The 13,227-nt window shown below is 38.0% G+C and overlaps 1 protein-coding gene across 1 annotated transcript in view; it reads right to left on the bottom strand.

The window, feature by feature from the left end:
* Positions 1 to 13,227, bottom strand: part of LOC124858840 (protein kinase C epsilon type-like) — a 152,337-nt gene that overhangs the window by 71,507 nt on the left and 67,603 nt on the right. The window contains exons 2-3 of the mRNA XM_047351101.1: positions 9,644 to 9,707; positions 1,651 to 1,816 (exon numbers count right to left, since the gene is read on the bottom strand). Of these exons, the coding sequence (XP_047207057.1) occupies positions 1,651 to 1,816; positions 9,644 to 9,707 (230 nt within the window). The remainder of the gene's footprint in view (positions 1 to 1,650; positions 1,817 to 9,643; positions 9,708 to 13,227) is intronic.

The following is a 13,227-nucleotide window of genomic DNA, read 5'->3' as shown; positions in this document are numbered from 1 at the left end:
ATGTCTATTTCAATGAGCCAACTGATCAATGTTATTTCATGGTTAACAATGGCAACCATGGAGAAAAGAACAAAGAAACGCAATTTCGCCGAGGAAGAAATCGAGGTGTTGGTGCATAAGCTCCAAGAGCAATGCTCTAGGGAGTCTAAATCAGCATATTAGCCAGTCATTGTCATGGGCCAGGAAACCTTGGTAATCCCTGAAAACGCGTTCCCTCCTAATTTTCCTATTTGCAGGATCTTCCAGCAGTGCCAATGCATCCATTTCACAGCATTAAGCGCTAGTGTCACCACGATATTTATATGTGTACAGCAGTCAGTGTTATTGCCTCACACCTTGACACAATTTATGTGTTAATCTGTGGTACACATCCCCCTGGTGATCATCTGGGAGAGGAATGTGATGGAGAGAAAACTTTGATGAAATGTTGCAAGGACTTTGATTTAAAATTTAAGTTGGCTTATATGCCTTTTTATTTATTTATGTGAAAGCTCTTTATGTATAGTTATGGCTCATCAGTGGGAGCATATATTACACTGCAGTTTGTTTATGATGGTGTTGATGATTAAAGTTTGATATGGAGTGGAACTGAATGTCTGAGAGGAATCATGATGCTGTGTGGCTTTAATTCCCCACCTCACCATCTGTGTCACCAGTTTCCTCTGTTTCCAAAACAAGCGTACGTAAGGGTCAGAGTTTGCGTGAGGGCCACATTCTCCCGTCACGTTTTAGTTTTATAGATTACAACCTTTGAATGAAAAGTGGCGTACGCCAGTTTCAGCCCCCGTTGTGTCCATACACCATGTTTATAAATGACTTCATCCTTATCACTGAGGAAAACAATGAATCTTTAATGTATTACCTTGAATAGTAGCTGACGACTTTGCTATCTCTAGTCTTTTTCTTGTAAAACCACTGTATGATGCATTCCACGTTCCATACATAACACCACCACTCTTTATCAACCTCTGGCTTCATGCTCAGCTGCCTTGTTCTCACTTTTTGTCTTTTACATGTTTTTTCATATTTCATTATTTTTAACAAGGAGATGAGCTACAAACCCAAACACATTTGAAAGGGAATAGCTGTATAATTTGTGATTGGAGTCTTTTTAGGTTAATTTACATCAGAGGGTCTGCACATTGAGGGGCTCAAACAGAGTTCTTGCCCTGACTGATTACACACCAACTTTCTCTCAGAACGCCACATGGTTTCCATGTGAATGAACGCAGTTCGTCAGGATGGGATCAAACACAGCTGGATGTGTTTGTGACTCTCCACTTCCCAGCGTCCTCCGTGCTCACGTGTAAAACAAAGGAGCAAGTTATTTTGAGGAGCTTCATAAAGCAGGAAACCAGGGAGGTCCTGGCAGTTGTAAAGGTTGCAGCTGGTCGCAGACCCAGCATGCGTGAAGCACTGCCACAAGCTGCCTTTCCTTTCATCTGATTGCGCCCCTGCCACACCCCTCGCCTGATTTTAATGACCACACAGTTTGGTTTTAAAGGAAAGCATGCAGCTGTTGGAAAATAAAGCATGAATAAAGGGTTTGCATGTTAACCTAATGATCCCATTTATTAATCTACTTAATGAAAACTCAAATAACTCTTGTTCCTCTGTGTTAATTTTAATGTTTTGGTGTGAGCTCCTGACCAGATGAAGTCCCTGCAGTGAGAGCAGTAGGTGGGCTGTCTCAGGTAGGTGGCCATGAACTTGTGCCCGTTGACCTGGTGAACCCTTCGCCGGACGGCCCCCTGCCGTTTCCTGGGTCGCATTCGCTGTCGGAAAACCCGCTCCTCATTGTCAGTGGAGCCTGCATCTGCAAAACAAAGCACACAAGCCAACATGACTCCAGATTATTATATATGTGATGCATTCTAGCTCACAGTCACAGCTTGAGAATTTTGCTGGGATCTGCATAATTTGTTTCCTGTGTGGTTTTATACAAAACCTGCACTGCCATAAATCCGCCACTTGATGGAGACAACACTGCATGGTAAATGTTCTGTTCTGTGCTTTCCTTGGTTTAAATGTACCATGAGCCTTAGTTCTCCCAGATTTGTTTCATTAAGGCACTGCCTGGTTTCCAGATGGATCAATAGGGGTTCCAGTTAAGGTTTAAAACAAGTTAATTATGCATATTACCTGAGGGAGTTTGTCATATCACATTGTGTTTGACAAGAAAAATGTGAGAAGGTTCTGTTGAAAAGACAGCAACAAAAACGAAAAATGGAAACATTCTTATGTGATACCCCGATTCAATCCCAGGTATCAGCTCTGAGTTCCAATCAAGACTTTTTAAAATATTGGTGTCCCTGACAAGTTTCTACTCTGGATATCTGTTATTAGTGAATATATGTCAACCATGTCCGTCAATTTTTTTAATTACAGCCTATCCCTGTGTGCATGGTTTGTGTTAGAAGGTGCAATTATTTAGTTGATCCATCGAATTTGAGTTTTCCCAAAAATCTGCCTGTCACCCTTTAGAATAATGTTTACATTGGAAAGGAGATGTTGCACCTGCTGGTCTGTGTCATGTGACCTTGCTCTACAATGTGCTGCACTTTGTAGCCCTCCCAGCTATCTTTGTAGAGATATACAGAGAGCAGCTGAAACACCAGTCATTACATTTTACAACATTCAATGCTAAGTGCTAACTTTACGAAGCAAGAAAATAAGTTGTTCTGTAAATTTGTTCTGACAATCCAGACAGACAATCCATACAGAAACTACATTGAAATTTATTTCAAGCTGAAGTATCAATATGATAGTAAGTTCTTTATTTGCACAATAAGACACAAAAATTCACAACAGAACACCAAGGAAATAAACAAAATGTGCAAAGGGACAAAAGGAAACCCCAAAAGGCTTAGTATAAATGTCACCCCAACTAAGTTAAAATTACAAATGGATAAACTCAAATTTACACATTTAGAGTGTAATCAAAATTAACCATGAATATTAATATAACAATCAAAAGAGGAAACAAAAGTGAGAATTAATAAATACATTAAACAAATTATAAAATTACATAATAAATAAATAGGTCAGACCAATACACACTAGCATTAGTCTAGCACTTCAGCTAACTGCTCCGGATAAAATCATTTTTTAGGTATATCTTCTGGGTCAGACATATCTAAAGAAACAGTGGTTTTGTGTGCTGCAGGCAACACAACATCAGAACATAATAGCAACTTTACTAACTTTATTTAACTGTGTCAGAGCAGCACATTGAGTCTACAAAAGGTCCAGATGGGAAACAAATCATCGGTGAGTGAGTTAAGGGTTATATGATCACCATACTAATGTAAACCATGTAATACCGATGGAACTTTGTGTATTTCTACTGCATATATATTGGCGTTGACAAAGTATCCGACGGGACCCGTTATCATATTGCTTACCAAGTCAGGTTTTAATTGTTGTGAAAAATAATTCTGAAAGGGACATGCCTAATTCTGATTTTGAAATGGACTTCAGAAATCATACCCTAATTTAAATAAACTGTCCTGGCAACAACAGCAGTCCTGCAACGTTTCCTACCAAAAAGGACAAAACTAGGCAAATTTTATACTGCATTCAGTTTGGTGTCCCCCATACAAACACATGAGGATTTCTGACATGTTAAAACATGCATGTTAAACATACTTGTAGGAAGTAAGAATATTCCTTCAACAGAGTAGATTATACTAGTGTTTCAAAGCAAAGTGGGATTCCTGCATGTTAGGAATGTTTAAAACTGGAAACATTATTTAAAGCAGATGCAATCAATCATTGAGAGTCAATCAGAGGCATTACATTGAATTAATTTAAAACTCTTTATACTATTTCCACACTTGTACACAAAAACATTTTCAGGACAAGTTTCAAGTAGAGAAACATCACTGTTCGTTGTATTTCTTAAAAACGTTATAGCATCTAACTTCTGATGATTCTTTATCAGATAAACCTGTCCAGTGACACCTTATTTCTTCATGTAACTTAAAAAATATAGCTAAAGTTATTCTGCTATTTAACTCAGAAATACAGGGTTCCCCAAGACAAGCATAACAAAAATAAAACAGAGCTGGATCAATCAATGCAGGAACAGTTGCTGCCCCAAGGACTTGAAAAACTAGCGATTTAGCAATAAAGAAAATCTAAACATCTAAAAAGAACTGATGAACTAAATTAGATCAGATTTGCATGGACAAAAACAACAATAATAATATATGAGCAGCGTGTCATGACATTCTTCAGTTGTATTTTTTGTTTTTTATTGCCGCAGGGTGTGTGTTCAAAATCTTTCCAGCCCTGACAGGATGATTCCACAGTCAGACAGGAGAACTCCTCCAACGTCTGCTGCTCTGCATTTACAGTAACGTCACTCCTAAAGACTCGGAGCACATTCTTTCCTCCCCGTCCTCCATCTTGCTCCTTCACCCGCTTTACTGTGCAACATCACAATTGCCTAGCAACTGCCAACTGTTTCTTTGCAACACAGTTGGACTTTTTAGGGGAATAGATGGGATGGGACAGATATCTTCCTTCTTTAAAACCACAAGGATCCAAAGTTACAACCTGATGAAATAGTCTCTGTCAAAGCTAAGGGGATTGAAGATTGGAACACCATCTAACACACCTGTGGTAGAATAAATACTATGAATATGTGGCCCATTACCTGCTAAATGTTGTGAAATATTACTATAATTAGTTATAATAATATAATTATATTATAATATAATAATATTAACAATGACCTTAACATTAATATTAGAAGCTCAGCAGTGAGTGAGGACTCTACCTTCTACAGCAACGCTATGAAGAGCTTCCTGAAGACCTCCATCACATCTTGGTCATGCAACTGCACAGTAACTGACAGGTCATCGGGGTCTCACGCCTCTCCTTGAAAGCCATTTTCAAGCAAAGATTTGTCAAGAAAGCCCTTAATATTTTTAGAGACTCCACACAGTCCTCCTGTCCTCTGGTGTGCTGCCGTTTAGTGACATATGAGCAACAACTGGTGTAAGAGTATTAAAAAAGAAATACTATTTGGAAAATTGCACCTATGTTTTACTTCTAAGGGAAATGGCCCAGTTGTGCACTATCTGTCCAAGGTTCCAAATATCAAACCCCATATTGTTTAGCTTGTATAAGATTCTGTCATGTGTTACAAAATCTCCAAACCCCAATTGAACATCAGAGGTATTTTATTCATCTCTACCATTTTTTTAATGTCTCAAACACTAAAGATATTCTTCATCCTGTGAGGCTTTTGGTTTTGATTTTATTTTTAGCGTTTTGTTAAACCTACTTTTTAAAATGTTTACCTGCAATTTTTCTCCCCCAAAAAATAATAAAAATACCATATTTGTCTGCATACGATTTTTTTTTACGTGATATTTCTGTCTATGTCTTTTTAACATATGTTGTTATTTGAAATATTTTTTTGGCTACCTTTAGGGTTTCTTCAAATGTACGTCATGACCCATCCCCACAGGCAGCGTTTTACTGGTGCTTGGTAAAAAAAAGAAAAAAAGAAAAACAAAGCTTATTTACATGTTCAGTCGATGGTGAATGGGTTCCCCCCATGTGTTGTGCAGCTGCCACTATGTTTGCTACAAAGAAGGTGTAATTACGGTCAGAGGAAATGGGACTTGTGGATTCAATTACACCTCAGATTCCTTCCAAATGCACACATTTTTATTCTCTAATATAAAATGGCTTATATAGTTTTTTTATTTTGGGTATGTAATGAAATGGTTATAATTGAACCAGACAGGCAAACTTTGTTTTTCTTTTGCAGGGTCCAAGTCATGCTAGAACCATCACTGTTGGGTCCTACTGTTTTGGGACATTTACTGTAATATCTTGTCTTCTTCAACTTTTTTAAGCCACCTGTTTTGCTCGCCCATCTTTCATATCTTTTGCTAATATATTTAAAAGGCTGCCCAACGTTTGATTTGGCACAGTATTACATATGAGTAATCCACATTAATCCATTCCAGTAAACCTTAAGCTGAAGACAGCTGGGCCAGAAGAGTTTTCAAGTGCTTTTAACCAATGGCAGTAGTTTATCATCCTGGTGTGTTTATTTGTGTGTATTAAAGTTAATATGTTGCATGGAGCTCTGTGGACTAGCTTTTCAACCATCTGCTCTCTGCTACGCAAAGCCATTCAAGTAATGATTGTGATTTCAACAGATCACACTCGTGTCCATTGCAAACACTGTGGACGGAGCTGCACACAGAAAAATGAGCAGAAACATAATAAAAGTAATGCAAATCCAAAGTCTAAAGAAACATACAGTGGATATTTCTCTCATCCTGCGCTGACCCCTCGCTCATTCTGTTCCTCTTCTTCAATTATGTAACTGGTCCATTAGAGAACACTCCACTTTACTAATCAATTTATCACCCATCCCCTCCCTGCCTTTTTCTTCCTCACAATCTGTCCAACATATTATCCACCAGATAATTACATAAATTAAATTTTTTCAACAAGTTTAAAAGGAAAAGTTTCATTAAAAAGGTGAATTGAGGTAAGAAAAAGTGAGCAAGGCAACATTGGGAGAACCCCCTGGTGTAATGAGGTGTTGAAATTAGTTGAAATTTGGAAATCTCTAAATCATTTGAAAACAGCATGCATTTTAACCTCCAATGTTTTCATTTGAGTCTGTCTCTCTGTGTTTCCAGTGTTGTTTTTAAAGAATTCTTCACCATTGGCAGGATTTTTACCATTTTTGCATCTAATGCCACAGAAACAAACTATAAAGGCTTGACAGAAAATAAGGTTGAACATAATCATATGTTCGCATGGCAGAGTTTCTTGATGATCACAGCAGAATTCCAGATCTTGTGATCAAGAATGTGGAAAAATATAGGGCCAATAAAAAAAATATATATATATTTTGTTTAGGATAACAACTAAAGTTGGAGATTTACAACTTACACCAAAGTGTAACTGAAGCTCTACTTGTTCGGTGAGCTAACAGTGATATAGATGTGAATCCAAGTGCTAGTGGTCTGCTCTCACGGTCATAGAAGTCAAATATCATAAAAACGAGTTGAACCTTTTTTGTTCCTTCACTAAATTGGAGTAGCTGACTTTGCCAAACAGGAATCTGTGGAATCAGTAACCCTACGTTGGGTGACAGAGGTATGCAGTATCTGACTAACCTGTTTGTTATTGTAACAAATGACACTGCCACATACTTGTACCTCCAGATATAAAATCGCATAATACAACAAGAAATTAATTCAGCCAAAATTGCCAAAAGACATTCCTGAACCACACAACAAGTGGCAATACTGTCTGATGATAATAGTTTGCGGAATATGAATATGTTCTCTGCTCTAGGTGGCACTAAATAAAGATGAAATAAACAGCAATTCTCTCAAAAACAGATGTCTATGTTTTGATATACTGGACCATGACAGGCAGAAGGCTCTGGTGGTTGCTCATTTGAATTGTCAAGTGTCTACACTGTTTTATTTAGGAGATACAACAATTTCAAATCATACCCACTATGGAATAAGCGGTAGAAAATAACAGACTGACTGACTGACTTAACCTTCATTGTTTCAGGAGAAGAGTCAGGTGATAATTAGAGTGGAAAAAAATGGGAGACTGGAAGCAAATGTTCTGCTTTCAGGAAGGATTTGAGTAAAACTATCAATCTTAGAGCAATGACAAGAGAACTGTCTGAGGGTGTATTCACACCAGGAAAGTCCTTTGGTCCGCCTGTTTGGTCCGGACCAAAAGCGAACTTTATTTTTTTCATTTGGTGCGGTTTGTTTTCACATTGTACTTTTTGCAAGCGAACTATTACTTGTCAACAAAGCCACGCGGGTGACGATCATTGTTCCCATTGGACAGAAATGACGGGGGCGGGACAGAGCACAGACCCGGAAATTGAGGAAAACATCTGTAGACAAGCTGCGTGCAGCACCTCTGTTCTGCATATTTGTGCCGTTATTACAGCAGCAATATTATTGTGAGAGTCAAGAGCAGCTCATTCAACACAGACTTTGAGACGTTCCATTTATAATTTTGGAACCCCGTCGGAGAATGCGTGCTGGACGCCGACGTTCTCTACATGCCTTTTCCCACAACAAGCCAGTAGCGTTGCTAAGCAACACACAGCTTATCAGGTGTGATTACCTTACAACACACACCTTTGCTACCGGCTACGGTGGCTTTTTATGTCCAAAGAAACATACGCTTTTTGTAGTTGGTTTGGATCGGGGCCGGTTTGTATTCAGACCATAAGCGAACTGCACCAGAGTCCATTTGGAAGCGGACCGAGACTACCTCAAAAAGTGGGTCTCGGTCCGGTTGCTTGGTCCGGACCAGGGTTCGCTTGAGTGTATTCACACCTGCGCAAAAGGTCCGGACCAAGGGGGGAAACAAACTCTGGTCCGTTTAAAGCGGAACAAAAGTGGCAAATGTGAATACAACCTGAGACTGCCTACATATTGATCTACGAATGTTATTTGTGTTGTAAAAGGTGTAGCCTTAGGAAGAGTTTGTTGAGAAAAGTTCTGAACTTTTGAGGGTGTGACATCTCCCACTTGTCTCCTTAGTGACCATAGCGCCCCATGTATTTTGGGTAAAAAATTGTCAAATATCATGAAACGTAAATTTGGATTTTAGAAAGAAAATAAAAAAAATACATATAAAAAACGGAACTAATTTGTCAGAGCTTAATGTCTTCAGACTCGTTTAAAGGGTGAATTGCAACTCTAGTGGAAGTACAGCAGCAGATGTTACCTTGTGATGGGAAAAGATTTTTCCTTACTTTTCATTGTAATTTTTATTGAAAATGCACCTTTTAGAAGTATAAAAGTTTTACATTTGTGAAGAAATTTCTATAATCACTGTTTTTATTCAAATGTATTATCTATTCATAAGCATAGGCTATTCGATAACAAAAACTGCTGACATAGAATCAGGAACAAGCACACACATGACGCAGTGTCCACTAATCTCATATATGAAATCAGAAAAATTAGACTTAGCTGCAAAGTTTTTAAAGAAAGTATTCAAACAATACTATTTCTGGGTATTTTCATCTAACTAATTAATGCAACATAAAAAAGTCAACTTTCATTGGCTTTGTTTTCTTTTTTCATTTTATTTATTTCACATTTCGTTTAAAAAAAAATAAAGCTACGCCAATCTTGAACTTGATGCTAAATACTAATTGTAGAAACCCTCCCAATGTTGAACTTCCATGCAGTTCCCTTTTCTAGTTTTCATATCAGAATACATTTAAAAAGAAACCCATCCATTATTCATCAGGTATTAAAATGAGGTAAATCACACCTAAGCTGATAAACAACATGACATATGACATCGTTGCATAATGTACAAACACACACGATGCCTTGATGAGTCAATGAAACCTCAAAGTTGATGCAACATGTTGCAACTGTTGCAGCACTGCAAGTTGCATTTTCTGTGCTTCTGAAACTGGTTGTGATCACTTTTTATAAAATAAGACGCCATGCTCTTCTGAATGGCTTTGTCGGCATAGAATCCAGTGAAAAAAGAAAAATTGACACTCGAAAAGGAAGGTTAGGACAATTACACAACAGCTTCTATCAGAAGATCCCCACAGTGATGAATCTGTACTCCACATTTAACTTCAAGTCGACCTTACCTTCACTGGAAGATCCCAATAGGTCAATAACAACAAAGACTTTTCCCTCTGGTTCCAGATCAATCTGCACACAAAGAAGAAACAGAGAAACAAGATGAAATTCATGTCATGTGTCAAACATTTGATTTAATTGAGTTTGTGTTGGATGGGTGCACCCATCCAACAGTTTGCAATTTTAATTCTAGACAACTTAATTAAAATAGGATATTTAAAGTCGAAACTACATTTGTATTATATTAAGTTCTTTACCAAAAAGCAGTTCAACAAAAAGTAACTAAAATAATGTAAGTCTTAAACAGGAGCTGAACATTAGAGTAACACTGACATGTCATTCAACAATGGGAGCATCCTGTTGCTGGATGACTGACCTAATGAAGGAACGTTGAAGAGAAATCCCGAGGATCTAACATTATTATAATCAGACTTCATCTAACAAGACTACATTGGGCTTGAAATTTAAATGCAAGAAACTTTTTAATTAAATCTGTATCTCATGTGGAGATAATGCATCCTGTGTCATTGTAAGGCTTTCCTTCGTTTTTCTTGCACCAACATTTTTCAGCAACAGTTGAAACGTCAAGGTAAAGATAATACTGAATAACAGTGAGGTTGAAAAAGATAAATCAACCTCATAGTGATTTATGATACAATAACCATGTTTCACTCATTAAAAGAGAGAGAACACCTTCTCTTAGCTGTAGTCCTTGACAGGAGAGAATGTTTATCAGATGTCAGCCCTGACTCAGAGAGAACACCAGACTTTCTGGTACAGACATGTAGATTTAGTACTACTATTATTACTATACTTTACAGTTCACCACAGAACTGGGAGACCAAAAACAACAAATTATGTCTTGCTGAAGATAGTAGTTTCCAAGAGGAAAGTGATCATTCTCTTTTACTTAGCTTTTTTCCAATAATTCAGATGCATTGGAGGCCATTAGCTTACAACTTCACAATGATTAAGATACCTATTTATCTAAATATCAACAGACTTCTTTTTCCTGTGTTCACATCCTTAGAATTATGACACAGCAAGTTTTGCTAATCAAGAAATACATAATAAATATGTATTAAGCTCGAGCTCCAAGTTTACATCATACGCAAATCTCCTTCTACATTACCCAATGCATCCGTTCAAGCTGGATAGAAAGGGTTCTAGATCAGGAGGTAGGCAAGTGAGGAAAGACCTTATTTACAAGAAAACCAAAGGTACTGAAAATGCAAGAAATGGAGGAAAAAACAATGTATAATTTATAAAAACACTGTTTAACATTTCTGAAACACAAAAGAGATCAATTTGAGTGCACTTAGACTTAGACCATAGACTTGAGCAAGCAAAAAAATCATTAAAAGACCCATCATACATTGGCTAAAATATTCTACACTGATTAGAGATTTTTTAAAACACATTTTTATTAGATTTTGTTTTAATGTTTACTGTTTATTCTGTCATTAGACTCTATAATGTCACCTTTGACCTACTGTAGTTAACCAGTGGTTTGAACAACCTTTGCAACAATAATAAAAATTGGTGCGCAGCAAACACAAAATTTCAGATGCAATACAAGCTCCCACACTCTAATTAGTAACAGAGAAATCTTTTCCAGTTAATAGGTATTTGATAAAAAGAATCGATGATTGACTGTTGATGGAAAAAAACAGAGAAATATGTCTCTCTTTTAGTCTATGCATCATTTTGGCTTAGTTACCTTTCATTGAATGGTTCTGCCTTTTTTTTCTTCTCTTAGTCATCCTGAGGATGCTCAGGGTTGTCTTTAATGTTCTTCATTTTATGAAGAATTTTTCTTACCGTACAGTACAATCACCTCTGGATGCTCAAGAAGAGCATACCCTTTCTTTCTTAGCAGCTTGTTCAGCTTCTTTAAGTCACTGGTTCTGATGCTGTTACACCAACAGATGACAGCAGAAAAGATCACACTCTCCTCAATAGACGCATAGAAGACCTGCAGCAGCTTGCTGCAAACACTGAAGAACCTAGGCTTCCTCAAGAAGTACAATCTGCTCAGTCCCTTTTTGTAGACAACTTTACGATGCATCTCCAGTCCGGTCTGTTGTTCGAATTTTACACCAAAGTATTTATTCTCTGTCACCACCTTCGCTTCTGTACTATGGTAGAAACTGGATGTGACATTTTTTCCTCATAAAATGTAAAATCCTCTCCTCTGTTTGAACAATCTGTACACAGTCTCTTGTCCAACTCCGGTACGCCTAACGATTGCAGATTCATCAGAGTATTTTGCAGATGACAGGACTTGTACTGGATAGTCACATACAACTGAGTTCAATTGTGTGAGATTTGAGAAGTTGTATGACCACTGATTTCCAAATGAAAGAAAACACTTCAATGAAAAAAAAAAAAACCTATACGCCATGATTTTCATGGCTTTATCTCATAACAATGCACTTCTTCCCAAAGTTTTATGTATTCCAGACCTAAGAATAAGACCTATAACTAGTCAGTTAGTGTACTGCTGTTGAAGAAAAACGAACAAATAAAAGTAGCCCCCCCCCCCCCAAGGTTGCCACAGGGGGGCAGAGTTGTGGGAGGAAGAGAGCCCAACTGTACCTATGGCTGCATAACGGCTTTTGGCAAAAAAGATAACAATAAGGCAAACTTCAGCCAGGATACAGGGAATATTTTTGAGAGACAGACCGGGAGCAATTAAGTGACTGTTAATGATGTTGTCTATAAACTTGAGGGGGTGTATGAGCCTCAAAATCAGGAAGACTGAGTTGACCAAGCAGCTGTCTCCTTGCGACCCAGATTGTTATGTTGTCATTTGTAGTCATTTTGGTTATTATGCAGGATGAGTGTTTTTCAGGTGCTTAGTAGAGAAATTTTCTTTATTGTTGGGCAATCGTCCATTTTGTGAGGTAAATGAACCACTACGCCTCTAAGCATGCATGGGAGCTCTGACATCACCAGAGATGATAAACAGCAGCTGAAGCCAACGCTAGGGGTTATTCCAGTGCGAGCCGTCAACGGACTCACGCAAAGGGAGCAATCTTTGGAGAAACAGGAGTTTGCGGGTGGGTGTCCAACCTTTTTCAACATGGGTCAATCCATGAAGAGCTTGACAAAGCTTGAAATCTTGATGGGATAAGAAGACTGCAAGATTTATATCCCAGTCGGAGACCTGTTTGAGTATGTCTAATTGACTGCTCAGAGCGGTTTGCAGACGCACACCATTCACAACTTCACCTTTTCCTAGGAGGAAGCCTACTCGTCTACACCGATCCCCAAAGAGAAGCCGACATCAAGTAAATTAGTTCTTTTTGTTATTATTTTGATACTTTTCTTGCTAGTCTGGGCAAGGTAGGTTGTAGGGAATGAAGGTGATCTAGGATCAGCCAATTAATCCAGTGTATTAGCATGTATGTGCATGTCAAAATTTGAATGTCAGTTTGTTCATCGGGTTCTTGATCAACTGTGTGCTGAATCACTTGCAATTAATGTGGACTTCGAAACAGGCCGAGGCTGCTATCTGTGCCTCATGCTACAACCAAACTATCCCATTGTCTCAGAGTTTTATGGTCTTGTGTTTTTCCATTGGTTTTCC

The sequence above is a fragment of the Girardinichthys multiradiatus genome, chromosome 22 (assembly GCF_021462225.1).
Source record: "Girardinichthys multiradiatus isolate DD_20200921_A chromosome 22, DD_fGirMul_XY1, whole genome shotgun sequence".
NCBI lineage: Eukaryota > Metazoa > Chordata > Actinopteri > Cyprinodontiformes > Goodeidae > Girardinichthys > Girardinichthys multiradiatus.
Note: the sequence above shows the minus strand (reverse complement) of the source record. Positions and strands in the feature narration are given on the sequence as shown.